The 26,734-nt window shown below is 47.5% G+C and overlaps 15 protein-coding genes across 16 annotated transcripts; 9 read left to right on the top strand and 6 right to left on the bottom strand.

Annotated features, from left to right (window-relative positions):
- Positions 1 to 798: 798 nt before the first annotated feature.
- Positions 799 to 2,640, bottom strand: FOXG_13171 (uncharacterized protein). 2 transcript variants are annotated; one of them, XM_018393122.1, is made up of 3 exons: positions 1,867 to 2,640; positions 1,321 to 1,819; positions 799 to 1,271 (listed from the first exon to the last, which is right to left on the bottom strand). In XM_018393122.1, the coding sequence occupies exons 1-3, from the start codon at positions 2,339 to 2,341 to the stop codon at positions 1,145 to 1,147; spliced, it is 1,101 nt and encodes a 366-aa protein (XP_018252331.1). In that variant the 5' UTR covers positions 2,342 to 2,640; the 3' UTR covers positions 799 to 1,144. The 2 variants fall into 2 exon arrangements, with proteins under 2 accessions (XP_018252331.1, XP_018252332.1); XM_018393123.1 differs by having other exon boundaries at positions 799 to 1,819.
- An 867-nt stretch (positions 2,641 to 3,507) lies between these two features.
- On the top strand, positions 3,508 to 5,110 carry FOXG_13170 (uncharacterized protein). The gene is made up of 5 exons (XM_018393121.1): positions 3,508 to 3,821; positions 3,875 to 4,197; positions 4,242 to 4,492; positions 4,546 to 4,671; positions 4,717 to 5,110. The coding sequence occupies exons 2-5, from the start codon at positions 3,900 to 3,902 to the stop codon at positions 5,026 to 5,028; spliced, it is 987 nt and encodes a 328-aa protein (XP_018252330.1). The 5' UTR covers positions 3,508 to 3,821; positions 3,875 to 3,899; the 3' UTR covers positions 5,029 to 5,110.
- Positions 5,111 to 5,268: 158 nt separating this feature from the next.
- FOXG_13169 (uncharacterized protein) lies at positions 5,269 to 6,926 on the top strand (the record flags this gene model as incomplete). Its single annotated transcript, XM_018393120.1, has 3 exons — positions 5,269 to 5,767; positions 5,817 to 6,206; positions 6,267 to 6,926. Exons 1-3 carry the CDS (start codon positions 5,285 to 5,287, stop codon positions 6,924 to 6,926), a joined length of 1,533 nt encoding a protein of 510 aa, XP_018252329.1. The 5' UTR covers positions 5,269 to 5,284.
- A 1,482-nt stretch (positions 6,927 to 8,408) lies between these two features.
- On the bottom strand, positions 8,409 to 8,786 carry FOXG_13168 (uncharacterized protein; the record flags this gene model as incomplete). The annotated part of the gene is made up of 2 exons (XM_018393119.1): positions 8,409 to 8,456; positions 8,511 to 8,786. The coding sequence occupies 2 exons, from the start codon at positions 8,784 to 8,786 to the stop codon at positions 8,409 to 8,411; spliced, it is 324 nt and encodes a 107-aa protein (XP_018252328.1).
- Positions 8,787 to 9,455: 669 nt separating this feature from the next.
- Positions 9,456 to 12,102, top strand: FOXG_21098 (uncharacterized protein; the record flags this gene model as incomplete). The annotated part of the gene is made up of 3 exons (XM_018401442.1): positions 9,456 to 10,339; positions 10,527 to 10,896; positions 10,942 to 12,102. The coding sequence occupies 3 exons, from the start codon at positions 9,456 to 9,458 to the stop codon at positions 12,100 to 12,102; spliced, it is 2,415 nt and encodes an 804-aa protein (XP_018252327.1).
- A 474-nt stretch (positions 12,103 to 12,576) lies between these two features.
- Positions 12,577 to 12,742, bottom strand: FOXG_21097 (uncharacterized protein; the record flags this gene model as incomplete). Its single annotated transcript, XM_018401441.1, has 2 exons — positions 12,577 to 12,610; positions 12,663 to 12,742. The coding sequence occupies 2 exons, from the start codon at positions 12,740 to 12,742 to the stop codon at positions 12,577 to 12,579; spliced, it is 114 nt and encodes a 37-aa protein (XP_018252326.1).
- A 513-nt stretch (positions 12,743 to 13,255) lies between these two features.
- Positions 13,256 to 14,791, bottom strand: FOXG_13165 (uncharacterized protein). Its single transcript, XM_018393118.1, has 4 exons — positions 14,092 to 14,791; positions 13,916 to 14,033; positions 13,797 to 13,858; positions 13,256 to 13,748 (listed from the first exon to the last, which is right to left on the bottom strand). The coding sequence occupies exons 1-4, from the start codon at positions 14,630 to 14,632 to the stop codon at positions 13,396 to 13,398; spliced, it is 1,074 nt and encodes a 357-aa protein (XP_018252325.1). The 5' UTR covers positions 14,633 to 14,791; the 3' UTR covers positions 13,256 to 13,395.
- Positions 14,792 to 15,208: 417 nt separating this feature from the next.
- Positions 15,209 to 17,358, top strand: FOXG_13164 (uncharacterized protein). The gene is made up of 2 exons (XM_018393117.1): positions 15,209 to 15,395; positions 15,551 to 17,358. Exons 1-2 carry the CDS (start codon positions 15,318 to 15,320, stop codon positions 17,267 to 17,269), a joined length of 1,797 nt encoding a protein of 598 aa, XP_018252324.1. The 5' UTR covers positions 15,209 to 15,317; the 3' UTR covers positions 17,270 to 17,358.
- Positions 17,359 to 17,873: 515 nt separating this feature from the next.
- FOXG_13163 (uncharacterized protein) lies at positions 17,874 to 18,179 on the top strand (the record flags this gene model as incomplete). Its single annotated transcript, XM_018393116.1, has 1 exon — positions 17,874 to 18,179. One exon carries the CDS (start codon positions 17,874 to 17,876, stop codon positions 18,177 to 18,179), a length of 306 nt encoding a protein of 101 aa, XP_018252323.1.
- Positions 18,180 to 18,747: 568 nt separating this feature from the next.
- On the top strand, positions 18,748 to 19,086 carry FOXG_13162 (uncharacterized protein; the record flags this gene model as incomplete). Its single annotated transcript, XM_018393115.1, has 1 exon — positions 18,748 to 19,086. The coding sequence occupies one exon, from the start codon at positions 18,748 to 18,750 to the stop codon at positions 19,084 to 19,086; it is 339 nt and encodes a 112-aa protein (XP_018252322.1).
- Positions 19,087 to 19,786: 700 nt separating this feature from the next.
- Positions 19,787 to 20,152, top strand: FOXG_13161 (uncharacterized protein; the record flags this gene model as incomplete). The annotated part of the gene is made up of 1 exon (XM_018393114.1): positions 19,787 to 20,152. One exon carries the CDS (start codon positions 19,787 to 19,789, stop codon positions 20,150 to 20,152), a length of 366 nt encoding a protein of 121 aa, XP_018252321.1.
- A 944-nt stretch (positions 20,153 to 21,096) lies between these two features.
- Positions 21,097 to 21,408, top strand: FOXG_21096 (uncharacterized protein; the record flags this gene model as incomplete). The annotated part of the gene is made up of 1 exon (XM_018401440.1): positions 21,097 to 21,408. One exon carries the CDS (start codon positions 21,097 to 21,099, stop codon positions 21,406 to 21,408), a length of 312 nt encoding a protein of 103 aa, XP_018252320.1.
- On the bottom strand, positions 21,407 to 22,440 carry FOXG_21095 (uncharacterized protein). Its single transcript, XM_018401439.1, has one exon. The coding sequence runs from the start codon at positions 22,223 to 22,225 to the stop codon at positions 21,545 to 21,547; it is 681 nt and encodes a 226-aa protein (XP_018252319.1). The 5' UTR covers positions 22,226 to 22,440; the 3' UTR covers positions 21,407 to 21,544.
- Positions 22,441 to 22,748: 308 nt separating this feature from the next.
- On the top strand, positions 22,749 to 25,020 carry FOXG_13160 (rhamnogalacturonate lyase C). Its single transcript, XM_018393113.1, has one exon. It carries the CDS (start codon positions 22,812 to 22,814, stop codon positions 24,798 to 24,800), a length of 1,989 nt encoding a protein of 662 aa, XP_018252318.1. The 5' UTR covers positions 22,749 to 22,811; the 3' UTR covers positions 24,801 to 25,020.
- Positions 25,021 to 26,392: 1,372 nt separating this feature from the next.
- Positions 26,393 to 26,587, bottom strand: FOXG_13159 (uncharacterized protein; the record flags this gene model as incomplete). Its single annotated transcript, XM_018393112.1, has 1 exon — positions 26,393 to 26,587. The coding sequence occupies one exon, from the start codon at positions 26,585 to 26,587 to the stop codon at positions 26,393 to 26,395; it is 195 nt and encodes a 64-aa protein (XP_018252317.1).
- Positions 26,588 to 26,734: the final 147 nt, after the last annotated feature.

Genomic DNA, 26,734 nt, shown 5'->3' with positions numbered 1-26,734 from the left:
CTTTTGGGATTTCTTGCCGTAAAAGCTTAATTGACCTGACATTTTACGCGTTCAACTTCGAGGCTTTGACGTTGCATTTTTATGCGATGGTGATTAAGTTTATTCGGTAGATGCCGAATAGAAAATAGAGTTCTCGGCATGTGTAGACGATGGGTGCGTTTGATCATCGAGATTGTTGAGTCCTGCTCTAATGAATTATGGACCAAGGTGGTGATCAACCCAACAGTGAAGCGGAATTGCAGTGACATGTTTTATTGCCGTCGCTCATCTCCCCGCAATTATGCCATCGCCACTTTTACCGGTTTGTCTTTTTTCGCTCACCGAACAAATCACAGAATTATCGCGTGCATTCATGCCTGAATTATCGCTTGCAATCGCGATGGCGCTTCCCCTCAGCACCGCCAAGGAAAGTCAAATCTCGCCCGCTCGATACCTCGGGTAAAAGCACGAAATCTCAAATGGGGCTGTGTGCAGGCCACTTTACCTACCCTGGAGCCAGCCGGCAAATTGAATCCGCATCGCTTGGAAATGCGGCAACTGAGGCATTTCACTACCAACACGTACGTCACACTTCCAACTTCCTAATGCAATGTTTGTATCGCGTGACTTTTCTGTCTCTGGTGTGCATGAAAATGACTCGCAAGCCCATGAGGCTTATTTGGCGCGTGTCGCCATTTCGGTTTATGCCAAGATTTCGTGGTTAGCCCCGGTAGGGCTGATTTCCCCGGTAGTAGCATAGATTAGATAACGATAAGGTCTTTATCTCGGGGTTATTTGTTTGGTGAAGCGTCTGACATACAGCCACGTGAAGGCGTCAGCATGGAACGGAATGACGATAAATGTGAATGGTATTCTTCCATGAATTAACTGCCGTTTCGCGCGGGCGCCGAAATACCGGTATTCGATTTAGACTAATTTTTAAACTTCAATTTTGCTTTAGTTGCGCTAGCGCTAGCAAGGCCATATTCCATGCTTGTCGAATCACCGTGGCCCTTGCAAGATACGCGCAATGCCTTTGGTCTCCCGCGGATTATTACCCCATCGGGCCATTTCAATGCTCTACACTCATCGCCTCCTCAACTGCTTGGCCTCAACACGTAATACCTGATCCCAAAGCTGTCGTAATGTGATCATCGCAGCGGTTTTACTGGTCCAGCATGTCAAAGATGGCCTTGACCTCTGGGACCTTCGCCTCAAGCTCCTCCCTCGTCTCCTCCCAAACACGCGCCTGAGCCGCACGGCCACTCTTCCTCACCATGAAAGGAGGATAGCTAAATCTCAATCAGTACCAAGACGTATCATGTCGTGCAGATCACTTACTCAGCAGTATCGAAGTCCTGCATAATCTTGCCGTGAGCATCCTCCGTCGCCGAAACACCATTGACCAAAGCCGTCGCACAGATCTGCGGATCTCTCGCTCCAAAGTTCATGATGAGTCGTGGGATAAGCTTCGCCTGGTTAGGATTCGTAAGAGGTGTCCATGCAGAACCCGGATCAGCGCTGTTGATGGTGACCTTGCGAGGAAGTTTCTCCGTTGCTTGGATGGCGGAGACGCGAGAAGCGAGTTCGCGGGCCCAGTAGAGAAGAAGACCCTTGGAGCGACCGTATTGATGAGCTTGTTCCATGCCTTCCTTGTTGTTGCTGAGTTTCTTGAGGTAAGAGCCCTTTTTGGGTACGCCCATCGTGAAGGAGGAGGGGTAGATGCCAAAGGTCGTGACAAAGGTGAGAACGGGAGGGGAGGGGTTGGATGGGGAGGACTTGAGGAGAGGGAGGAAGAGAAGAGAGAGGAGTGCGCCGGAGAGGAAGTTGACTTGGATGGCTGTCGACAGGTTAGTATCCTACCAAGCTTGAGATGATTGAACTCACAAGTTTCCCAGCCCTCAGGCGATTCACGGCGATTAAACGCCAGAATTCCCGCAGTCATCAAAACATGGTCCAAATGTTCCAAATCCTTCGCCTTCCTCCCAAGTTCCTGACATCCCTTAAACGTCATCAAATCAGCCTGCCAGACCAGAATCTTGGGCACCGGTTTGCCCGCTTCGCCCAACTCCTTCTCAATCTCCTCCTTCACACCACTGCAATCCCTCACATCAACGAGCACAAGCGTCTCAACATCTCTCTGCGCAAAAATCTTGGCTGCTCGAGATCCAAACGCCCCATTCGCACCGGTGATGAGCGCAGTACGTCCTTTGTACGACTCTGTAGTCACGGTAGGTCTTCCGTGGCGCTGCTTGTACAGACTCTGCCAGGGGAAGTACTCTTTCAGAAAGAGGGGTACACCGTAGGTGAGGATGAGAACGACGAGTGTCGTAACGACCGCGACAATGCCCAGATTGGCCATTTTGATGATTGTGCTTGGATGAGGAGTTGCGTCTTGTGGTGCAGGACCGAGTTGATAAATGGCCTGAGGGAACGTACGGTTTGTGGGGTAAAGGAGCGGAGCGGAACAAGGTTTCGCCTCTGTTCACCGACTCTTGCGCGGCTGAGACATTTGGGCCTTGGAGATGGAGATGGAGAGAAGAGCTGATGAGATTGATAAGATTGGTCGAGATCAGTTGATCTTTTGGAAGGAATTCGTATTCGTGATGTTAGGTAATAGAACCGTTATTCTCGCTTGGTGATGGAGCTGGTGGAGTTGCGACGTCATGAGACTTTGACGCGTTGCGACGCGTAGAAGCGCGTTTTTAATGACGGGAAGAACAGGGCGGGATTGAGCCGCGATTGATCCGATACTGAGCAAGATCTCTCACTATAGATATAACGAGGTTACGCATTCAAGATTTACTAGAATTGTTTTCTTCAATCAAGTCCAACTGGCGACGCATTCAGTCTGGCTTTCATCACTCATTCCTCCATGACCAATCTAGATAATCTGCATAAGCATAAAAATAATAATTATCTACAACTTCCTCAGCATTACTCCATGCAATGGAAGGAAAAAAGAATCGCGATTCTTCCCTCTTCGCTCCCTATAAATACTTGATCAATAGTCTTGTTGTCTCACCTCGTCGTCGAACCCTGCAACATTCCTTATCAGTTCCCGTGTGGGGGCAAGCCACTCGATTTCTGCATCTCCGGAGCTGGCGGGAGCCTCAACCAATAGCACAAGCCCAACCTCTTCATCAAGATAAAACCCCCTGGTCTCAAAACAGGTACAACCGTCAGCTGAAGCAAGCCACCAACACTTTTATCTTCAATAACGGTTCTTTTTTTAAAGGGGTTATGACTCGAAACGATAATAGCGAGTACCTGTCATGTCCGCCAACTTTAGTCGGACAAACTTTAGTTGGGAGCTAAGTCTTGACAAGCTGATAAGCGACCCGAGGAATGATTGTTCACTGGTTAGGAGCGTCTTTATACTCCTTATTAAGTTAGCCACCTCGTCTATGCATCGGGTATATCTGGACTTAACAGCTGAGTTGGGATGATAACGGAAATGGTACCCGCAGTAGCAATGACCTTAAGATCAGCGTTTCACGCTCCTGTAATTGTAAACTTACTCTGCGACCATCCTGTCAAGCCCGAAGTTTATTGCGCCATCTGATTTCCCCAGTCGTAGCGCCTCGCTAGGCGATTGATCATCGACAATGGAGTCGCCAATGCATATCTATCATCGTGAGGCCCTGGCCGCTCCCGCTGATCGATCGGAGATGGTCCTGCAAAGTATTGTTATCCTGGTCGTGTCCATTCTTTCCATTCTTGGAGCCGGATGGATTATCGTTAGCTTCTTTGTAGTATCCCACGTCTTTCCTCCATGACAAAATAGCTTACAATCCACAGGTCTTCAAAAGTCTCCGATCATTCCGCCATCAGCTCATTCTGTTCGTACCTCTAGCACTCCCACTTCGACTTGATATGTACTGATAAGCTTCAGTGGGCTCGCAGCTAGCGACTTTCTGATGGCTCTCAACTTTCTCTCATCGACTGCTATGAACATCAACGGCAAGGAGATCGGTGCTCCAGAACATCAAACATTCTGCAGTTTCAATGGTTTCATGACCCAAGTATTTGTCATACAGACAGATTACTGGGTCTTAACTATTGCAATGTGCACCTACGTCATTTTGGCAGGTTACAAATCCTTATCATCCTGGGTCCAAGATCAACGCATCTTCCTTTCGTGTCTTCCTTGGGTACTTAGCCTTCTTTGGGCTGGAATTGGACTGAAACTGGCAGGATATGGTGATATTGGAGCTTGTACGTCATTGAACACTGAAATGGGGTTGTACTGACTTTATTAGGGTGCTGGTTCACTTCCGATGAAGTCCGCCTCCTCGCCAACTTCGTTCCGCGATGGGTCATCATCATCACCATCCTCTCCATGTACGCTCGTCTGTACTTCATTCTCCGAAAATCGCATAAGAGTTTCATCTCACTTGGAAACTCAAACTCAACATCAGAACCCTCTAGAGAACGGACTATTACGCGGTCGAATCATGATGTCTGGCGGTATCACGAGTCAGATGCCGCTGGTCGTCGAAGACTGCAAAGGGTTTGTTACTTCAATTGCTGACAGTGCACAGCGGAGTGCTAACAAAGAGGTAGATTGCACGATTAATGATTATGTATCCCGTTGTGTATATGCTGGTCTGGACACTGCCTACGGCCATTCGGATATATCAGACCATCAAGCATACTCCAGCTCCATTTGCATTGCAGACGATCGACAAGGTTAGTAATTTCACCAGTACTTTCTGACAGTACTGACGTGAGCAGGCCTGCATTGTGTCACAAGGTCTCGTCGACGCCATAATCTATGGTGTCAATGAATCTTCTCTGAGTCGATGGCGCGAGCTCATATTCCCGTCCAGCGATAAGGATGTCACAGAGACTGTTTCAGCCAGAAACATCGATACCAGAGTATCAACGCGGGTGCACTCAAATGCAGCCGTTGCCTCTTCTGCATCTAGTAGCAAAGTCATAATCACAACGTCGATTGAGCAGGAGACAAGCAGTATCGATAAAGATGATGGGGTGGAGCTCACAGAAATGAGGCCGGTTTTTAGGCATAACTCAGGTTTGCGATAGTGATGATGGTTATGGATATATAGCTAGTGGCTTAGATTGCATTATAACTTAATGGCACAAGGGATGATTTTTACCCCGTTCGTGATGTTGACTGCTTGTACTGTTATTCATTCCAATGCTCATAACCTGACGCAGGAGGCCTACCACTGTGGTATCCCGGGAGGCCTACCAACTCATATCTACCAAATCCTTTCGTTACACACGAGGAGCTTCATCTTTACCTGATCTATAACATTATCATTCTTAGCATATCAAAATGGCTATTTTTCACGTCCAAGACCTGCAAGCTCAAATGAAATTGTTTTATCCCCCAGAACATTCCGAGGTCCACGACGTCATCTCAACGCCAATATTCACAGACCAAGTCGGCAAATACCTCAAACAACACGCCCCCAAAAAGAAAGCACCCCAATATGGACTGCTGGCCTGCGACATCTCCAATGGTTCAGCGCTAAACGAGTCTTCTAGGTTGTTCTACAACGTCGCGGCTCCTTCTAGCGTCTTTATCTGTGGGAGTCAAGGTTCTGGAAAGAGCCATACATTGGCAACGCTACTGGAGAATTGTCTCGTGAGATCCGTTGCGAATGCCCTGACTCGATCGCTGGCAGGGCTGGTCTTTCATTATGATTCCTTCGTATCGGATTCAGGTGGTATCCCATGCGAAGCAGCGTGTCTGTCCTCTAACAAGAAAGTATCTGTTAGAGTACTCTGCCCTCCAACAAATACGGCGACTATCAAGGTAACTTCTGCTTCTGTGGTACAAAAAAAGACCACTAACTCTCCCCAAGAATATCTACGCCTGTCTCCCCAACGTCACGGTTCAAGAGCTTCGCTTCAGTCAAGATGACCTAAACACAAAACGCATGTTGAACCTGATGGTAGCAAGCCCGGGCCAAGGCGAAAAAATGCCACTGTACCTTCACACCGTTATGCGCATTTTGCGAGAACTGAGAATCAAGCAGCAACAGCGAGGAGGGGGCTTCAACTACCAAGAGTTTAAGAATGCCATGAAAGCTGCGAATCTCACTAAACAGCAATCTGCTCCTCTTCACCAACGACTGGAAACACTGGAGAGCTTTATGGTGAAGCAGGACGCTCCTGCGGAAGGACCAAAAGGTAAGAAAGGGGAGGGAAAAGCAGCGCCAAAGAACCGAGGCAAAGTTGACTGGACACCTGTTGTATGTGAAATCGCAATCTTTTATTCTTGTTTGGTTCAGAACTAACCTCTTGTATCTTAGAGTGGCCAGCTCACCATCGTCGACCTATCTTGCCCATGCGTAACCGCAGAACAAGCATGCTCTTTATTCGATATATGTCTCAGTCTCTTCCTCGAGCAGAAAACAGACTTGGGACGAGTAGTGGCACTGGATGAGTCACACAAGTACATGAACAATACCAACGAAAGCAGCGTTTTCACAGAGTCCCTCTTGTCTGCAATCCGCCTCCAACGCCACAACGGTACGAGAATCATTATATCTACACAGGAGCCTACGGTATCTCCGAACCTATTGGATCTCTGCTCCATCACAATTGTGCATCGTTTCACATCGCCGGTCTGGCTTCAAGTTCTCCGGCGCCATCTTGCGGGGGTTTCTGATAATGACGAGTCAGGCGCCAAAGGGCTGGAAACACCAAATGAAAGCGAGCAGGGTTCTAAACAATATTGGACCATTCCAGCTTCTGAGATTTTCTCCAACATTGTGCAACTCCGCACTGGTGAGGCATTTGTATTTGCTCCAAGCGCTATAGTCGATGCTATACCTAAGACTCACGCAGGGGCTTCTGTTGCACAGAAGGGCGGCGATTGGCAACCGGTTTTTCTTGGTGATGGAATCATCAAAGCGATAATTCGTAATCGTATTACTGCAGATGGAGGGAAGAGTATTATAGCTTCCTAAGATGGTTGGTTTAAGAAGATTGGGAATCATAGAATGTCCTTTTCCTGTGTGACCATTTCGCGGTTACATAGACGCTGACAGAGCCTTAGAGGTCACGTTTTGTTGATATGGAGAGACAATTTAAACTACAAAGATCTAGCAGTTCACTCCCTATCTGTGTCATCTGTAGCTAGTAGCTGAACCATCTAACACTTATTCCAGATACACTGAGGGCAGTTGCTGTAACAATATCCACCGCACCCAGCCTGTCCATTAGGGCATGTGCAGCAAGTGCCGCGTAATTCAAGACCCCTCACAATGAGCTCATCGGCCTCGACATTCCTCTTCTCCGACGGAACAGCCAGAGCGACTGTTGCGGACAACATAATGTACGTGATCGAGGTGGTGAATCTCATGATGCCTCCTTTGGGTTAGTAAGTCGGGAAACGCATGTAATGGCCATAAGGTCTTACCTCGTCTGGAAATTGGGGTTCAAAGAACTAGAGAGATGTTCAGATGGTGTTATGATGATGTAGCTGAGGAAATTGAGATTGAGCAATGAACATGATCAACGGAGGATAAAAGGTGATCTTATATACCCTGACATCACGCAGTGTATACCAGCTGGACTTACAACTACCGATTCGCTGCTTTACGATGCAGGCCTATCCCCATATTTCGGCCCGCTGCCGCGTCATGCTATACGAACTCAAACTTAAATCAAGTGCTTTGAACAATGAACCATGCCCTCTTTATTCAAACTCACTTTCTGACCTGCGAGGATCGTCGTCCTGAGTTCCGAAAGTCCTACAGTTTATGCCTAAGCACAGTGGTGAGTAGGCCTGCTACTAAAAAAATTAGACTATCGGCGAGCTATTAATGTTCACACTCGAGAGGTCGCAATGCCTATTTCTCGTCATTGGGTATAATCCGAAACCTAGTATTTCGCCTCTCAGCCGCTGTGGGGATCGGCAACGACGGCCCGTGCCGATATCCGAAACCCCTCTGGGTCCGAAGAAACCTGTTCGTGTAATAGCATGGCCGATCTTGGATGGATGGTCGCATGCGCGCGAGCAGCTTGCAAGTCCAAGCTTTCGCGATGATCCAGAATCTCGCTCGACTCAACGTTCGTCGATGCGCTCGCCAAGGCTCCTTGCTTACGTCGTCGCCATCGACTCTTGATTGTAAGCGGTTTATTACTATCACGGCCCTCTGAATTCTGAAACAGAACGTGTCATTATTAGCCATCTTCGGCACATTACTCAACTAATATCGCACCCTGAAGTAACAGGCTGAGGTACATGAGTATGTCCACACACCACAAGAACCTTCATGAACCCCAGGTTCTTCATTCTCCTGATGTTCGTCCTTCTTGCCCTTCTCCTTCCAGCTTTCATGGCACACACAAACAGACGTAGCGAATTAGCCGCCGATGTGACTGGGTCCATTTGGCTGATAAAATGGCTGGATGTCATTGGCTACCTTGAAGACACCGAGAGCCTCCTAATTATTGGCGCTGTAATTTGAGACACCGTACTCATCAAAGCGCATCTTTCAAGCTGTTCAGAGTCAGTGCCCGTGAATCCAAAGAGGGCAAGGGCTTACTAGTTGGCAAATGGACCATCTCGTCCTACTCAGAAGTACGGTACGTCGCTGTAGCAGGCTTGCTAATTTCCGAAGGGAAACTCGTATCAGCTTTCTCATCTGTAAGACCCTTCTCTTCTTAGCCTCCTTGACCTTTAGTTCAATCTTCTTGAGCCGCATGGACGCCATGTAGTTGGCATATCCAACGGATGAAGCATGGATGAAGACCTTCTTGGAAACGCCTTGGCTATCGTTACCACAATGAAGGTTCTGTAGCTGGGCGAGGACTTTGATCATAGTCACGAGACTGGTTGCGACGACGTGTCTGGGATGATTTTGAATTACCGCTATAGGGTAAGGAGAACCTCAGCTTGACCTTTGAAGCAACTCTTGAGGCTGCGATATCAATACCCGCAAAATCTTCTTGAGGATTATTTTTTCAAGAGATAACTAAGGTTATCAACTAAATGGCTGCACGGAAATATCTTTTATTCTAGCAAACGTATTTAAATAACAAGACACTCAGATTCTTTGAGCCCAATGCGCTTTTGCTAACTTGAACGTTTCGCGACCTCTTAAAACCATTTGTCATACTCGGACATTCATCTACTAGTCCTTGGACTAATCGAGCTTTCATAAAGGATCTTGGCAATTATAATCCTACAAGCTGGCTTATCACAGTCCATGCTCAAGATGAACTCTTGCGCCCTCTAAAGTCAAGAAGTAGTAACCAGTCACCAGCAACTAGTGCAAGCAAGCTTTATGCAATCTAACGGGGTCAATGGCCCTTGGAAGGCGTGTTTTGATGTTAAACGTTAAACGGTGGTTGTCCGATAGCCCTGAGCTAGCGCCGGATGCACACCGATTCTGTCGGACACCCTCCAGATCTGCAGTGTAGCTCAAAAACCATGCTCACTCCAGCAAAAGGTCTTAGACACACGAATACCGACAACATATGCAATCAACATGCCTGTACCAATTTTACCGCCTGCGACATGGAATTCACATATGCACTGCTTCGACCCGAAGCGTTACCCTTTTAAAGCAACGCGCGCTTATACCCCGCAGCCAGCAGTACTGAAAGACCTCATCCATAACTCAAAAGCTGATAATGTGATGCTTGTACAAGCGACCATTGAAGATGGGTATATAGGCTTATTGGAACACTTGCAGCAATATCGGGACCTGTATCCCGATAAGCATGTCCGCGGGACTATCTTTTGGGATCCTGGAAATCCAGGTTTGAAGAGCCTGACAGAACCCGAGTTTGAGAAGCTGCATAACGCAGGGGTTCGATCTGTTAGAATTCACGGCTCATATGGCGGTTCAGGAGATGATATATCGTGGGTGATTCAGCAATTCCTGGACGTTGCTTCTCGTTGCCCTCTGCGTAAATACAACTGGAGTATCTCGGCACAATTACCGCTCGCGACATGGTCCGCAATTGCAGATACCATCTCTTCTCATCCAGACCTCAAAGACATCCCCATCATCGCAGATCATAACGGTTCCGCAACGCCATCTGACATCAGCACCCCCAAATTCACCTCTCTTCTTCACCTCCTCTCCTCTCCCAACATGTACATCAAACTCGGCGCCCTGCACCGGAGAAGCAACCAGATCTCTCAAATGGAGCACATAATAAAAGCCGTCGCAAACGTGGCTCCTGACTCAATCCTCTGGGGAAGCGACTGGCCGCACTGCAACGCTGCTGTCCGAGGACTTACCCCGACGCCTCCTCTTGAAGTAGACACAGACCAGGAGCTTCGACATTTGAGGGACTGGCTTACGGAGGAGCAGTGGGAGCGAATGCTTGTTTCCAACCCCGAACGGATATTCGGCACATGGGGGTAGACGCTAGTGAGTGTGGGGAGAATCTGGGGTCGGGATGGGTCCGAAGGTCTTGAGTCGGGGAAGTCAAGTTGGGGAATTTTGCTGTATAAAGAGCGAGATCCTCAGTTGCCATAAGCATCACCAAAAAAATTAATTCGAATCGATTCCTTCTTTCATACACTGAGTCGCTTATAAGATGGACAGCACTAAATCTAAAGTAGGTGACGTTACCGTCTTCAAATCCACTGGTGAAGAAGTCGAGAATGTCCCCACCAAACAACTCACCCTCTTGGATACCTACCGCTCCTACACCCCCGAATTCTCCAAAGAAACAGAAGCTCAACTCGTGCGCAAGATTGATCTTCGGCTTCTTCCCCTGGTCGTCACGATCTACCTCTTCAACTACCTCGATCGAAACTCCATTACCCAAGCTCGTCTCTATGGACTTCAGGACGACACCCATGTCAAGGGCGCGACGTACCAGACGGCCATTTCTATCTTTTCTGCTGGTTACATCATGATGCAGCTTCCATCTACGTTGATTATGACAAAGATGCAGCCTCATATTTTCCTGGTATGTATTTCCTTGTGAGTTTGGGGATGCGACTAACTTGTATAGCCTGGCTGTATTATTCTCTGGGCTTGTGTCAGTGCCTGCACATCTGCGACCTCTAGCCCAGCAGGTCTTCTGATAGTCCGTTTCGTCCTCGGTATCGTCGAAGCACCATTCTTCCCTGGAGCTATATACTACCTGAGCACATGGTACACCAAAAAGGAACTCGGTATTCGAATGGCTTTGCTTGTCTGCGGTCTTCTCTTGTCCAATTGCTTCGCCGGTTTGATCTCTGCGGGTATTCTCTCAGGCATGGCTGGCGTTGGACACCTTGCCGCATGGCGATGGCTCTTCATTCTTGAAGGTCTTGCTACTATCGTCATTGGAGTCGTCGCATTCTTCCTTCTTCCTGATTACCCTGGCACGACTAGCTGGTTGACTGAGGAAGAAAGAGTTGTCGCGCAGGGCCGACTAGCTGTTGATGCTGGAAGTGAAGAGATCCTTGGTGAAGAGGAGATCACTATGAAGCAAGCTATTCTCTCGGCTGTTCGCGACTACAGAGTCTGGTTGTTCTCTTGTCTTCAAATGTCCACAACTGCATCCATTTCCTTCTCTCATTTCTTCCCTACGCTGATTCAACAGCTTGGCTTCAAAAACAACACCATAGTGCTTCTTCTTACTGCACCACCGTACCTCTTCTCTTTCATCTGGGCTCTCAGCTTCGCATGGGATGCCGATCGTCGACAGAAGCGATCTCCCCACGCTGCTATCTCTGGCCTTACAGCCATCGCCGCTACCATCGCACTCGTCGCCATAACAGACCAGAAATGGCCACGTTACGCATTGACCTTTCTCGTCAGCTCTGGAACATTTGGTATCTACTCCACGACATATCCCTGGCTGTCTTCAACCATTGTTCAACCACGAGTTAAGCGTGCAGCTTCAATTGGCATCGCGAACACGCTAGCAAATAGCGCCTCGCTCTTCGCAAACTACTTCTGGCTTGACCAATACGGTCCCGACTTTCGTGTATCTTGGGCCTGTATCTTGGCTTTTCAAGGGCTGGGTTTTGCTTGTATCATGGGGTTGAGGTATTCGCTTAAGCGGGCTAACAAAGCTTTTGATGAGCTGAGTGCAACTGTCGATGAGACTAATGAGGAGAATGTGAACAGGCTGGATAAGGATTCTCAAAGGGCGGTTCTGAATGGATTCAGGTTCATCACCTAAAGTAGTTAGACACATGGATATGATGCGCGACCAACTTCGGGGAATATCCGGGCAGCGAGTCTGACGAGTTATGGGTGATGAAAACCATGTTATAGAATTTACAAAGTTGGATACAAATACGATTCGAATGAACAGACAATTCGACCTATACCTATCAAGGAAATATGGCCTCCCTCTTAAGTCATGTTGATCATAACAGTCTTCGTCTCCATTCAAGAAGTCAACCCCAGAAGACCGCATTCCCGTCCCATGCCAGACTCTTTATATCCACCAAAAGGCGTGTTGAGAAACAGGCGGCTAATACAGTTGATTCCAACCATTCATGATCGTACTGCAACTTATCCACAAGCGGACCAAATCGCGTCTTTGGATCATTCACGTCACCAAACTCCTTTGCGCGAGCCTCCATCGCATCTCGATAAGCCGCAATGAACTCATCATAGAGACCCTCCTGGACATAAACACAACTACAGACTATACAGCCCTGTCCAGTATTCTGAAGAATACTCTATGAATCAAATCAGTTATCCTCTTGGGGTGGAAGGTATTTGACAACTTACGTCTTGTTAGACTTGGAGTCGACGAATGCGTTGTTGATAAATAGCTGCTTGGGCAACTCGGTAGCTGAGATGGATGCCATTTTGATGTTTATGATTGCTGGAATTAATTGTTGTTGATGTTGTTGTTATTCGATCAGATTTTTGTTTTTAAGACCATACGATTAGCTACATTTATATGTTTTACTCGAAGCTCTTACATGTTCTTTCATCTACACGATCTCATTTCAATACATCATTTGCATCGGATGTCGCTCACGTCCTGAACCACTAATGCGGACTCCGCATATGAATCTCTACCGAGACTAATGGACGGTATAGAGTTTAACGTCTCGTTCCTCTAAACTCCTGGCGGGCATTGGATTCGTTCATGCAGGTCCAGGTTTACCTATCGGACTTAGCTTCGGACTTAACGAAACCTCGTGACTGGTGCAGTAGCTCCACGTATAAGTTGTCGCCCAACCCCACTAGTTTATCGAGCACGGATCACAGGTTGCGGAGTTTGGTCAATACGAGTCTGATGCATTGGAACCGCGTCGTGATGATGGATGTTGTCGCTGTTAATTGTCCTTGACCGTCAATGATTGCGGTCTTGTCCATAGTCTTAACTCGATTATGCGGAGTTGGTCCGTCCAATGAGTAAGATCCTCACTCTAGCTTCAACAATACTCAGTCATAAACGGTCATTTAATTGAATCCCAATTAATTCCATAAACTTTTCTCTGCAACCAAAACCTCATCCATCACTTCGACTCCCCTTCCCCGTATTCAAATTCTCATCACTTGCTCCCTCCTCCGTATACCACGTACTCGGCTGTTTCTTCGTCGTCGTCTGCACCAGCGAAATCTCACTATCCTGATCCCTCGACTGAAGACGACTTTGCCCCGATCGAAAGCCACTTGAGTTCGGAACTCTAAGATTTCTCGACGCTGATGTTGACCTCGGCATACCGCCGTATGAAGATCCCTTGGTGGTTCCGCCTTCGCGGAAGAAGTATGCGAATATTGAGCGGCTGAGGGCGAGGTTTGCGCCGACGATGCCGAGGTAGAGTTCGAGGTTTGACCAGATTGCTGTTATGGCGTAGACCCCTAGAAGTGTTAGGATAGGGTTTGAGGTTGGGTTTGGACTTGACTTACAGCTTAGATCTGATGTCACGACGCCCAGTGATGCTGCACGGGCGATTCCGAAACCGGTGGCACTATTGAACGTTAGTCACCAGATTGTGATGAGGAAGACGATCGATCGGCCAACTTACACTAGTCCCAAGCTCATCAAAGCCCAGACTGAGATCTTTGTCTTCAATGGAAGGCTGGTGTTCCATATCACAAGGACTGGTAGGAGAGAACATATCAAATCTGTGAGAATGGAGAATGCTGGCGGGTTTTGTTAGCCAATCTCGACCTGGATCACTCGCATTCCAGAAATACATACCAATCGTAGCGTAAATATAGTAAATTCGAATTCGCGGGTTCCAACACTCCCCAACGCCAGTCCAATACGCACTGACAGGTCTGCACTCAGAAAGCAAAATAATGATGCATCCAAAATTCGTAACAACCAATCCCGCCATGATCCCCCAAGCCGCGTACCTCACCCTCCTCGAATCCTTAATCCTCAACAAAAGCAACAGGATCGAAATCTTGAGTAAACAAATACTCGCAAAAAGCAAAATCTGCGCTACCCAACCGAGTTTATTATTCTGCACGTAATCCTCTGGTTCAATGAACCAGCGATGTCGTCCATTCCCAATACTAACCTGCCCAACCTGCACGCCAAACCGCGCGATGCCGAGCAATGTAACAATGATGATCGTGTAATCGTCCCAACCTGACGATCGTAGGGCTGAGCGTACCCATATCCTCACGCTAGTGGTGATGATCACCAGGGCGAGACACGTCCCCGAGATGCCCAGGAGGATTGGACCGACGTTTTGATCGGGTGGTAATGGGTTCGGTGGTTGCACGGATACCATGATCAGCGATATGACGAAAGAATAACGAGAGAGAGAGGGGGGAAGGGGGAGTGCATGAATTGGCAGTAATCAGTAGGTGACATTTGTTTATGTACAGTCTGCGCGGCATTTCTTGACGGGCAGGGGGATGGGACCAGATCTGATGCATCACACGGCGTAGCTGTTGCCGAAACTTAAATTCTATTAAAGGTAACATCAGGTTCTGCCACCTACTGTTTTGATCACGAAAATTCCACTGTTCGAGTCATTCTGACCCATTGACCGTTGGGTTTATACGCGGTTTCCAGCATGCCCGCGCATCGTACCATGGCATTATTCAGGTCTCTATAATCACTATATCCCCCGTTTTCTCTAATTCTATTCGTCGCTGTAAGCGAAGAACCCTTAAATCCCCCTGGTCTGCTCCGTAAGCAAAACCTTATTGTGCATTGGCGGGGTTTCATCGTCCGCCAAGGACGTCTTGGTCGCCCTAAACAGGCGTCGCTCCGCTCCCTGTCACGGATGAGTCTTCCGCTTGTCAGTTGAATTTACAGTTAAATACTACCTTAATCTGCAGGGGCAAATGCATGAGCGGGCACTCAATAAAGGCTTCTGTTCCCGGGCGTTCCTCTCTTTCTTCTTTTGTCTGTGTTCTGCAGCTTTGTGGCGATTACCGTGCACTGCAATATCTGTTACTTTTTGAACCATGCTTGTCAAGTTGCATTTGTGGTTTAGCCTTGCTGCAGCTGCAGTAGCGGCTCCGTCAAAGGATGCGTATGATTATGTGAGTTTACTGTTTGAGTCAATTTGTCTCCAATCCAAACGGCATTTGTCTCAGTTTGCCAATTGAACGTTTTAACTCTAATGACATGTCGCATTATTCATCTTAAATCGAGCAATTCCTCGGATCTCTCGGCTAATCATGAACCCTTTTTACAGATCGTCGTCGGAGGTGGTACAGCTGGCGTCGCAGTCGCTGCTCGTCTCAGCGAAGGCCTCCCATCTGCCAACATTCTCCTCATCGAAGCCGGTCCCGCTGCACACGATGAGCCAAAGATCAACATCCCCGGTATGAAGGGCTCGACCCTCGGTACCAAGTACGATTGGAACTTTACGACTGTTCCGCAAACGGGCGCGAATAACAGAGTTTGGCCGATCAATCGTGGTAAGGTCTTGGGAGGGAGCTCGGCTCTCAATCTCATGACCTATGATCGTGCTGCGGTTGCTGAATACGATGCCTGGCAAGCGCTCGGCAACCCGGGTTGGAACTGGAAGACGATGATCAAGGCGATGATGAAGTCTGAGACATTTACCGGCAAGAACACTGCGACGTACGGATCAAAGGGCGTTGGCGACAGCGGTCCCGTCAAGGCTGTCGTCAATCGCATCATCCCCAAGCATCAAGAGTCTTGGATTCCAACTCTCAACAAGCTCGGAGTTCGCAAGAATCTCGAGTCGCTAGGTGGCAATCCTCTTGGTGTTATGTACCAGCCCAGCAGCATTGACCCCTCGAACTACAATCGGTCTTACAGTGCCAACGCCTACACGGAAATCTCGGGTCCCAACCTTGAGATTCTTGCCGATACCATCGTCGCCAAGATCAACGTCTCTGGCCCTGCTGCGAAGAAGAAGGCCATCGCTACTGGCGTTACCCTCCAGGACGGAACCTACGTCAAAGCCCGTCGCGAAGTCATCCTCTCCGCTGGTTCAATCCAGAGCCCTGGTCTTCTCGAACAATCCGGCATCGGAAGTAAATCCGTTCTTTCCGCCGCCGGTATCAAGCAGATCATCGATCTTCCCGGCGTCGGCGAGAATCTTCAGGACCATCTCCGCGTCATGACTTCATACCAGCTCAAGCCAGAGTTTCTTTCCTTCGATGCCCTTCGAAGCAATGCTACCTTTGCCGCTGAGCAGCTTGCTCTCTGGAATGCTGGCAAGCGCTCCCTGTACGATTACACCGGCAGCGCATACACCTTCTCAACATGGAAGCAAGCCCTTGGTAGCGATGCCAAGTTGGTATCACTTGCTAAAGACGCTGCTGGTAAGGATGCTAGCAATGTTGACAAGAAGAAGTTGGATTTCCTCAAAGATTCTTCTGTTCCTCAGGTCGAGGTCATTTTCTCTGATGGTTACACCGGTGTAAAAGGTTATCCCGCCGCCACGTCTCCACTCTTCGGCAAGGGCTTCGTCACTCTCATTGGTGTAGTCATGCATCCTCTCAGCCGCGGTAGCGTTCACATCAATCCCTCAGACCCAGCTGGTAAACCCACCATCAACCCCAACTACCTCAGCAACCCCCACGATGTCGAAGCTGTCTTCCAAACAGTCAAGTACAACCGAAAGATCGCAAACACCGAGCCCATGCGCTCAATCTGGGAGGATGAGTACGAACCTGGTCTGGATGTCAAGACTGATGAGCAGATCAAGGATTATGTCTTGAGAACGACGCTGAGCATTTTCCATCCTAGCGGTACTTGCGCTATGCTCCCCAAGGCAGATGGTGGTGTCGTTGATGCCAAGCTCAAGGTTTATGGTACTGAGAATCTTCGTGTTGTTGATGCCAGTGTTATTCCTCTGTTGATCTCGGCGCATATTCAGACAGCGGTTTATGGCATTGCTGAGATTGCTGCCGAACTCATCATCAAGGACGCGAAATAAGTAACTATCAGTTAAATTTTAGATAGAACGGCGCATATCTTCACTGATTGGCCGTTTTAATTAATTACTTGCCATTCTGAGGTTTTCGCTCGTGAACAAGTGGATGCCTCCGAGTCCGAGCGCCAAGAGATGAGAATTCAGCGCTCAATCCAGCTTCTGAATTGACAAATGCTAGAAGTTCTAGTCCCTTCCTCTGTTCCGGGAATCAGAAACGCCTTGCCCTGAGGAATTATTAGTTATCGATTGATTCGCGCAGAATTAGTTGGTCACTGATGCCCGACGTCAGGTAATCAATCACACTGCCTGGACGCCTTCGTTCTGTGATTAAAGATCGTATGCCCATCAGTCAACAAGCATCTACGTCAAAGTAGCTTGCTCTCTGCATCTCAATGTCAGTATGAGTGTCACTGTCCTCTTGCTTTAATGAATACAGCACCATATCTAGCGCGCAGCATTATTGTTCAAACGGCTGTCGACAACATGCTCTCCACCACCGTCCCGTTCCATCTTCGTGCATCGCAACGTTCAGGATTCTCTCCTAATCTACATCATCACAATCATCACAAAAGTCCCGTACCAAGACCAGTCAATCTCACGTTTCACAATGGCGATTCAGTACGTGCACAACTTCTTTCGCCGAGATCCAAGCCGTCCATCCAAAGATAAGAAGCTCGACAGCTTTGTTCAAAAGTCGAAAGGACAGTACCAAGCCAAGTTTCTGGATGAGGATAAGCAGTTCCTTCGAATCACTCGAGCTTTTGTGGAGAGCAATAGCGTGGAGGACACTATTCAAGACGTCTTCAAGGCGATGAAAAGGAGGGGGCTCAAGAAGTACTGGCAACGAAAGCTCACTGTCACTGGTTGTTATTCCGACTACGTTGACGTTGACGTGGCGGACCTGGGGAAGTGAGAAGATTTGACGGCGACAAGGGAAATTGGAAAGAGGATTAATTATGCATCAATTGCGACAGGTTTTGGATGGTTCGCCCGTGGTTTCATTGGTTTATGTGGAACGTTCAAGTGCTGGACTAAGAACGCTATGGGAGGAATTCTTGGCAGTGAGACTTCGACCGAAGATGAGGTCTTGACCATTCCTGCGCCACAAACAGTAACTAATTCATGGCATTCATCGTCTCAGTCCCCATATGGCGTATGCATTAACTCATAGTGCTACACTAAAAAAGGAAAGAAACCATTTTTGCGAAAATTGAAGATAGCTCAATGGTCAACTGCGAAAGAGACTCGGAGCCGATCAAAGCGTTCTGCGCTAAACTGAGTTCGTCATTGACTCTGAACAGAATCACAGTTGTCCTTTGACGCGTGAACAAGATACGCTTTGCTTGTATAACATCACTGTTCAGCAACTGAGCAGAGAACATCCTCATCACACTCAATGTCAGTGATCTTGCCATATAAATTGAGCGCCATCGCCTTCTCAACCTACCGATCGAAACATCCATACGTAACGCTAAGAAACCATGTCACAACCAACTTCCGTCGCCAAGCCCACGCATACCCACACAATATGGCGCCAAAGGCCTTTGAGCAAAATGCAGAAACTGGTCGGTCTGTTCATCCCCAAGGCAGATATCAAACTTTTCAAGTTCGTCGTGAAGCATAAGCTCTACCATATGCATTATTGGTATGATAAGCTTCGATTAACGGTACCATTGGGCAACAAGATCCCAGAAAAGGCACTTACAGATCTTGGTGCTCTGATGGCAATTGAGGGGCTAGACAAGTACTGGGAATTCGTGACGCAGGTGCTTACCGAGGATCCGCTAAAGGTCGACCCAAGGGTGTACAACATTAAATAGGCAAGTTAGCCGAACAATGGATCTCTAAGAGAAAGTTTGTGAATTGATTTTCTATAATGCTCTCTTGGCTTGTTGTTTTACCTTGGCAATTGGCCGTGGTAACAGGGGAGAGGACCACTTTCTTGTTGAAACTACCTAGATAGGCAGTTCACGACCGTGGTGGGTAACTGTGATTGGTCCCGAGGAGCACCAATAGTGATCCTGAGGCAGGTCTTTCGCCTATGTTGAAAATTAACTCAATTAAATTCTCATTATTTGTATTTCCTGTAAGGTGTAAACTAACTCAGAATTGCCCCTGTGCCATCTTGTCAAGTATTCAAGCTCAGATTCCGGTGCAGATATCTATGTAAGGAATTCTCACATGCTTTGAAGAATTCTTATCAATGACATGTTTCCTTATACATCACCGATTGATTCACAATGCTAAGCAATATAATTAGCAACGGTCTCCCTTCCTTACCTATAATGCCTCTGAAGGTCTGGAGATTGACAGCAGTGATGATAGCTCCTGTATGTATGTGATGCTTCGCATGCCTACTGGCGGAAGCATCACGGTCTTAAAATCGACTCCAAGTCTGTATCACAGAGAACATTCAGGCACCTATTGGATGTTATAAGACAGTGACCTAGATATTGGACTTCAGCTCAATCAACAAACCACATCACACCAACACAACGACAACGAACGACTGCCAATATCATGGGTGCAACGACGGCCAAGAAACTTCGGGAATGGTCTGAGTGGTGGAACGAAGACTTCAGACATTATTACTATGCTAAAATGAAGAACGGCTATTTACCATCATTGTGTCGCTTTACTTCGAAGTATGCCGGTAAATATGAGGTTGATTTCGACAACGTGAAGGAGACTCTTCATATTATATTGCCCAAAGACGATTATTATCACAAGGGCGTTAACGCTCAGAGAGCAATTAGAAGAGAGCTTGAAGCAGCAATGACAAAGCACATGCCTGGATATTGGGTAAAGGATGAGGCGAGGCACGGAGAAAGGGATGAACACTTTTCAAAGTCGGTGGAAGAGCACTATCAAGAGCAGGAGGCTTAAGTTCAGAGATGAAGATACAGGGGGAAAGATACGAGGGATCTGACCAGAGGGGGTTCCATGATCAAAATTCAGCATAGCTACTTAACTATCAAGCGGATCAATAGCCCTCTTCAACATGATTTCTCGCCTTGGCAAACAGCCCCTGGGTGGCCAGAAAAATGGCAATGGATTTTAAGATGATGATCAAACCAGTGATTGCTAAGCGCTCAGTGTCAAGGCAGAGAACCAGATATTGTTAGGAGTCGCAATGTTTACATGGGATACTATAACTCAAGCAATCGAACTCAAATGGAAGAGGCCTAAATGTTGGGTAAGCTGTCGTAAACCAGGGGTGATATCTTCCAGGGTCGTAAAGTATGCATCTATAATGATACGCAATTGAATGGAAGGCATTGAGGTCTCCTCTTTGACTGAAATCTCTACCTAGCCCTTTCAATCTGTGAATGTGGCAATTTGCACTGAGTAGTCTTGTTCAGTATGAACCGTTTCCACTCTGAGTTTTACAGCTTCTGCAGAGTCACTGATGGTTCCGAGTGTGAGCCAGGCCCCCATGACTTGTAGAATCATCACTCTTGGTATTTTCTGGAATGGTGTCCTCTTCACAGCCTATCTTTCCATGGGCATCATTCTATAAAAGAAGCGTTCAGCGTGCTCTCTCGGCCAACCCATCAGATTACCTCACAGACAACTTCAAACAATACACTTAATCAAAAACACAATGGAATCTTTCGATCTTGTCCAACCACCCCCACCATATGCTAACGAGCCATCTCCACCTTTAACAAGTTCATCATGGCAACTCCAACTTCTCAAGAACCATCCCAACTATCTCCAGAACAAATGCAGTTGTATGAAACAATCGGCATTTCTATTACGCCAGAAAGAGGGATGTCCGTATGCCTGCAGTCGCAAAGACCGTATTGGAGGTCTAGATCCAGAAGCACATGGCGAAGTACGAAGTGGAGTTTTTGGACAACGACGAAAGGCTTCACGTTGCACTACCCCTCAAGGTGTGTGGGGAGGATAGTTATGAGGTGTACCTGAGTCTTAAAGAAATGCGCGATGCTGTGGAGAAGGCGAATCTTTCGACCTTCTTCCACAGTGATGAAACCGAGTTTTCGAGAAAGATGATTCAGATGATGCAAGTCCGCATATCACAGCTTCAAAACCTAAACGCCACAACAGGGAAGGAGGGCGAAAGAATCAAAGCTGAACAACGTCGGCTAGAAATACACGAGAAAGCGATAGCACGATAGATGGCACGACAGAATCAGAATCTATGAAGAGTCGCAGTACTAAGGCTCCGGATGCAGCGACATGGATGTAGGCTAGAGAGATCCAGCAAGCTCATCTGCGGGCTTATTATACAAGCTCCGTCTTTTCAATAAAATACTATGCGTTAACTTTCTTTGAGATAGTCCACATGAATCTGTCATCTGCATCTTCTTCTAAAACCGCATGTTGAACTTCCAATCCAGCTTCCTGAGTTAACGCCTTTAAAAGTGCCTCCTTCCCAAGTCCGCTCCAAAACATCCACCCTTTTTCTTGAATCCATTTCTCGTCAATAATGACTGACGCCTCATCAGTACCAAATGTTGATAAAAAGACACCACCTGGGGCTAGCCATCTGCCAATCCGCTTTATCATCTCTCTCTGTTCTTCTTGTGGTAAATGTATAATGCTGTACAGCGCCACGATTGCCGTAAGGGAACCAGGTGCAAAGTCTAGTTTCATCATGTCTCCAGGGTAAAACTCAACACGATCTTGGTACCCAGCCAGGTTTTGTCGAGCGAGATCTAGTTGAACGTCGGAGAGGTCGTTGGCGTGTACATGGACAGACGGTGCACGAGCGAGCAAAGTTGAGATAAAGGGGCTTCCAGAACCGCATCCCAGCTCGAGGACTTGCTTCTTCATCGTATCGCTAGCTGATGCTAATTCTGGACAGGAATTGAGAAGTTTATCGAGGTAGGTCAGGCGAAGTTCGTTGTGGCGCGCTGTCCAAGCGTTGTATGCGGGTGCAATCGCATTGTATGATGCCCGAAGGCGATCCTTTATATCAACAGGTGGTTCCATGATCTCAATTTCTGGGGAGATTCAGTTTCGTCAGATATTTTTTGTAGGTCAGAGATTTAACTGTTGAAGAATGAATTCAAGACTGTAGAGAAGTAGTTCGTCTGATGAGTCATGCCGGCCGCCAAGTGTAAGACTACCTTAGCTAGCGTATTCCGTCGTCGCTGGGTTTCGGTTCAACGTCGGTTACACCAGAATCTCGACGCCAACAACAGAGCTATTTACATCTCTTAGGTCTAACTCAAAAAAGAATATGCGGTCAGATTGTCGGCTATGGCAGTTCATAACAAAACTGCATATCCTGCTCCGGAAGAATTTTTCAACTGCCTGAATAGGATTGTCGAGGCAGATCTTAGCCTGTCGTGGTCAAGACATCGTCATATCTGCCCCTGTCTTCCCCGCGTCGTTTGCGGCCCAGTGGTGGGACTCAGGCGGCTAAATTATCCCATCCATACAAACGACGACATATTTCCCCCGGTGCATTTACTGCCGAAGCCTTCGGTACAATTGAGCCGAGTGACAATGTTTGCATTTAAAGCCTGTGAAGTCTCTTTTTAAGTGGACATCAGCGATCAAAAGCACATTCATCATGGTGCTCTTCTCGTTGAAGTCGTTGGCTTTGGTCGCTGGGCTAATCAGCCATACTTTAGCCGAATTGACTACTGCTGAGAACTCAACCCACATCTCCCTCTCCAACAAGCGATTCGCAGTTGTCCTCGCTAAATCCAGCGGACACATCATCGATGCTACTCTCGATGGCCAAGATCTGCTCGGACCGCTGAGCGGAAACAGCGGCAAGGGTCCCTATGTCGACTGCTCTTGTATCCCAACCGGTTTCTGGACACCGGGTAGCACCGCTGATCTCCGCCTTGTCAAAGGCACTGATTCTACTGGAACAAAGTATGGTGGAATTATTATGAGCGACACCTACAAGCCCACCAACCAGACTCTGTCGCAGTACTTCTTCCTTAGAGGTGAAGAGACTGGTCTGCATGCGTTTACCCGCCTTACATACTTCAATGCGTCAAAGCCCTTTTTGCGCGACCTTGGCGAATTACGCACCCTGTTCAGGCCGAATACCAAGCTTTGGACCCATTTCTCCACCAGCGAAGGGAACTATGGTCCTCTGCCAGACGCTTCCGGTGCCTTGACAGTCCAAGATGCTACTTGGTATGTCGGCAACAAAACCGATGACCCATATGTGGAGCAATACTCGGACTACTGGACCAAGTACAGTCTTTCAGAGAGCTGGCGTAACCATGACGTTCATGGCCAATTCAGCGACGGATCCACCAGTTCTGATGGAAGTACATTCGGCGCATGGCTGGTTCACAACACGCGAGAGACATACTACGGCGGACCCTTGCACTCCGACCTCGTCGTTGATGGTATCGTGTATAATTACATTGTATCTGGGCACCACGGCGCACCGATGCCGAACATTACCCATGGCTTTGATCGAACCTGGGGTCCTCAGTTTTACTACTTCAACAAAGGCGATAAAGACGCAAGCCTTGCCGATCTCCGAGCTGATGCTGCCAAGTACGCGGATCCAGAGTGGAATGTAAAGTTCTACGACAGCATTGCCGAGCATGTCCCGAACTTTACACCTTCAGCAAAACGAACTACCTATAGTGGCAAAGTGAAGCTTCCCAAGGGCGCAAAGAAGCCGATTATTGTTCTTTCTGAGAACAAGCAGGATTTCCAGCTCAATGTGTTCAATACCAAGTCGCTTCAGTATTGGGCTGAGATTGATGAGTCTGGAAGTTTCAGCATTCCTCAAGTCGTCGACGGAGTGTATAGAGTCACTATCTACGCTGATGAAGTCTTTGGATGGTTCATCAAAGACGACACTCGCATTTCTAAATCTCACAACAAGGGTAGTTTCACATGGAAAGAAGACAATGCTGGCAAAGAGCTCTGGCGTATTGGAACACCAGACAAGTCCTCAGGGGAGTACCTTCACGGATATGCGCCTGATACCTCAAAACCTCTTCAACCCGAGCAGTACCGCATTTACTGGGGCAAATACGACTTTGTTGAAGATTTTCCAAAGGGCGTCAGCTTTCACATCGGAAAGGATAAGGAAGCTGAAGACTTGAACTACGTTCACTGGTCCTTCATCGCTGCAAAGGGAAACCACCTGCGATCAGAGAATTACTACGACAACGTCAACAACTGGACCATAACCTTTGACCTAACCAAGCCTCAACTCAGAAGTGTCAAAACAGCTACCTTCACAGTCCAACTCGCAGGTGTACGTACTGGAAACGGTAACGCGAAGTGGACACCCGTCAACGATCGTTTCAACAGCAATCTCCCCTGGACCGTCAACGTCAACGGAGGCTATGAAGATACATGGGTGATTCCCTACTGGCGAAGCGGTTCGTGTGCTGTTCGCAGCGCGGTAGCTTGTCAGAACATTGAGCACAAGTTTGAGTTTCCAGCTTCGAAGCTGAAATCTGGAAGGAATGAGTTTGTGTTGAGTTTGCCGTATAATGCTTCTAGTGTTGAGACGGCGCTTTTGCCTGATACGCTTTATGTACAGTATGATGCTTTGAGGTTGGAGGTTAAGTAGTTCGGCACACCTTGCTGCGACTTGCTTCAGCAATTCATTTTATTGTTGCCAAAAAGCGTGATAAATACAGATGTAATATGGAGGAAGACATAGCAGATCTCAAATAATACTATCAAATACTTGCTTGCGTTCAATTCATCATGGCTGAAGAATCTGCTGGATAAATTCCAATACAAGGCTAATTATCGCTGAATTCCCAATGTTCAATCCCAGTATCTTCAACCTTCTTCAACTCTCCAATCTTCTTGCCATCTTCGTTATTAGCGATTGCTCCCACCGTCCGCTTCAATCCACATTTTCCACATAGCATTTGTGCTGGCTCGGTTGCCCCGGGGCAGACTGTCCCATCGCTCTTCGTTCGCATGCACTTCCAAACCTCGGTGTCCTCTCGAATTCTGTTGATCATAAGCATTGTAGATTATGTTTCGTTGATAGGAGAAATTATTGTTTGCTGTAGCAGATGCTTTAGGCTTCCTATTCATGGTGTATATAGCCGTTGCGCCAACGACCTTCGTGTTTTCTTGACATAAACTCACTGCTGTGTTGAGATTGTGTCAGTCACACTGAGTCCGGGGTCTCACATGCCAGTGATTGGAGAAACTATGAGACACTGAGAAGTCACGCCGATTCACATATGTCCACGAAGAACATTCCAGCGAAGCAAAAGTGTTGCTTATCGCGTTGGAGATCGTGGTCAGGTTCTTAGTTCCCTTGTCTTGGAACAAGGCTCTCTTGTATTGATATTGCAAAGCCGTCGCCCTTGTCCGACGTGAGAACCTAAACACACGAGTTCACAAGGAATCTGCAAAGAGTTCAAATTTTCGAGTTTTCGCACTTTCTGTCAATGGACTAACATGAACGAGAGACGCATAATTGTTATAGTATTTTATCATGAGTCTTCCTGGCTTCCAAGAACCACCAGCTAGCTCCCTCCACCTGATGTCACTCCAGTTCTCCCTCCCTAACTTCATCATCCAACTCATAATGCTCCCAATGCTCTACCATACCTTCCACCTTTTTCAACATACCAATGGTACGATTGTATTTATCGAGGGCGATATCTCCCTTGTCCCGTTTTGTGTTGCAGCTGTGACAGTTCATGTTTTCCTTTTTATTAATATAATTGCATTTCGTTTTCTTGCCTTTCCGCTGTTTGCACTTCCAGAACAGAATTGTCTCAGGAGGTTTGTTGTATGTCTCCGTCATGGTTGGAATTTGTGGGTTAAATATGGCTTTGGAGTTGTAGAATCAGATCCTGATGCGCTTTACTTGTTCGCCTCCTCTGTTTGTAGGCGATACCACTACTTTTGTAGCCATGCTCTATGATGTCCAAGTCGCAAGCCACTGTCGAGAGGTTATGCTTCCATGAGCTGATTCAGCAAGTAAACTCTTCCCTAAGCAGCTGGCAGTGAACTATTTCAGCATGCATCACATATCTGCTGCATTCAATCATAAACACTCACGGTGACAAGGAGAGATGTGCTAATCACAACGCAGCGACGATACTGTGAACAACAACTTCACTCTGTCTGATGCACTTTGTCTAGGCCAGCCTCCTTCAGTTCTTGAACTCCCAAGACTCCTTCCCGTGTTCAATTTTCTTCAGCACCAATCTCGAGGCCATCTTTATCGAGAGCCTTGTCTCCCTTATCTCGCCTAGCTTTACACGCCATGCACACCTTGTCCTCAGTTTCATTAATCTTGAAACAAGTCTTGCCGTCGCCTTTTGTCTGGTGACATTCCCAGAACTCTGTCTCTGCGGTAAGCTCGTGAAGCGTTCTCGTCATCTTTCTCTCTTTCTCTTTTGTTCTTGGTCATAAGCTCTAGATGCAGCTTGGTTATTTTATGGTGGTGGAATAGGTTCCCGTCTGTAGGGAGGCGTGCTCTATTTTATAGCCATGATACGTCGTGATTAGTTGCTCCGATGTGTGGAC

This window comes from Fusarium oxysporum, chromosome 12, assembly GCF_000149955.1.
Source record: "Fusarium oxysporum f. sp. lycopersici 4287 chromosome 12, whole genome shotgun sequence".
In the NCBI taxonomy this organism is placed as follows: domain Eukaryota; kingdom Fungi; phylum Ascomycota; class Sordariomycetes; order Hypocreales; family Nectriaceae; genus Fusarium; species Fusarium oxysporum.
Note: the sequence above shows the minus strand (reverse complement) of the source record. Positions and strands in the feature narration are given on the sequence as shown.

What these genes read in the sequence shown, in the direction of transcription:
- FOXG_13171 (XM_018393122.1), bottom strand. Translation starts at nt 2,341, where the DNA reads ATGGCCAATCTGGGCATTGTCGCGGTCGTTACGACACTCGTCGTTCTC. An exon ending in GCCTGAGGGCTGGGAAACTT is followed by an intron (nt 1,820 to 1,866) that starts GTGAGTTCAATC and finishes ACCTGTCGACAG; the next exon opens with CCATCCAAGTCAACTTCCTC. An exon ending in CAGGACTTCGATACTGCTGA is followed by an intron (nt 1,272 to 1,320) that starts GTAAGTGATCTG and finishes ATTGAGATTTAG; the next exon opens with CTATCCTCCTTTCATGGTGA.
- FOXG_13170 (XM_018393121.1), top strand. Translation starts at nt 3,900, where the DNA reads ATGGCTCTCAACTTTCTCTCATCGACTGCTATGAACATCAACGGCAAG. An exon ending in ATATGGTGATATTGGAGCTT is followed by an intron (nt 4,198 to 4,241) that starts GTACGTCATTGA and finishes TGACTTTATTAG; the next exon opens with GGTGCTGGTTCACTTCCGAT. An exon ending in CATTGCAGACGATCGACAAG is followed by an intron (nt 4,672 to 4,716) that starts GTTAGTAATTTC and finishes TGACGTGAGCAG; the next exon opens with GCCTGCATTGTGTCACAAGG.
- FOXG_13165 (XM_018393118.1), bottom strand. Translation starts at nt 14,632, where the DNA reads ATGGTATCCGTGCAACCACCGAACCCATTACCACCCGATCAAAACGTC. An exon ending in CTATATTTACGCTACGATTG is followed by an intron (nt 14,034 to 14,091) that starts GTATGTATTTCT and finishes AAAACCCGCCAG; the next exon opens with CATTCTCCATTCTCACAGAT. An exon ending in CGTGACATCAGATCTAAGCT is followed by an intron (nt 13,749 to 13,796) that starts GTAAGTCAAGTC and finishes TAACACTTCTAG; the next exon opens with GGGTCTACGCCATAACAGCA.
- FOXG_13164 (XM_018393117.1), top strand. Translation starts at nt 15,318, where the DNA reads ATGCTTGTCAAGTTGCATTTGTGGTTTAGCCTTGCTGCAGCTGCAGTA. An exon ending in CAAAGGATGCGTATGATTAT is followed by an intron (nt 15,396 to 15,550) that starts GTGAGTTTACTG and finishes CCCTTTTTACAG; the next exon opens with ATCGTCGTCGGAGGTGGTAC.
- FOXG_21095 (XM_018401439.1), bottom strand. Translation starts at nt 22,225, where the DNA reads ATGGAACCACCTGTTGATATAAAGGATCGCCTTCGGGCATCATACAAT.
- FOXG_13160 (XM_018393113.1), top strand. Translation starts at nt 22,812, where the DNA reads ATGGTGCTCTTCTCGTTGAAGTCGTTGGCTTTGGTCGCTGGGCTAATC.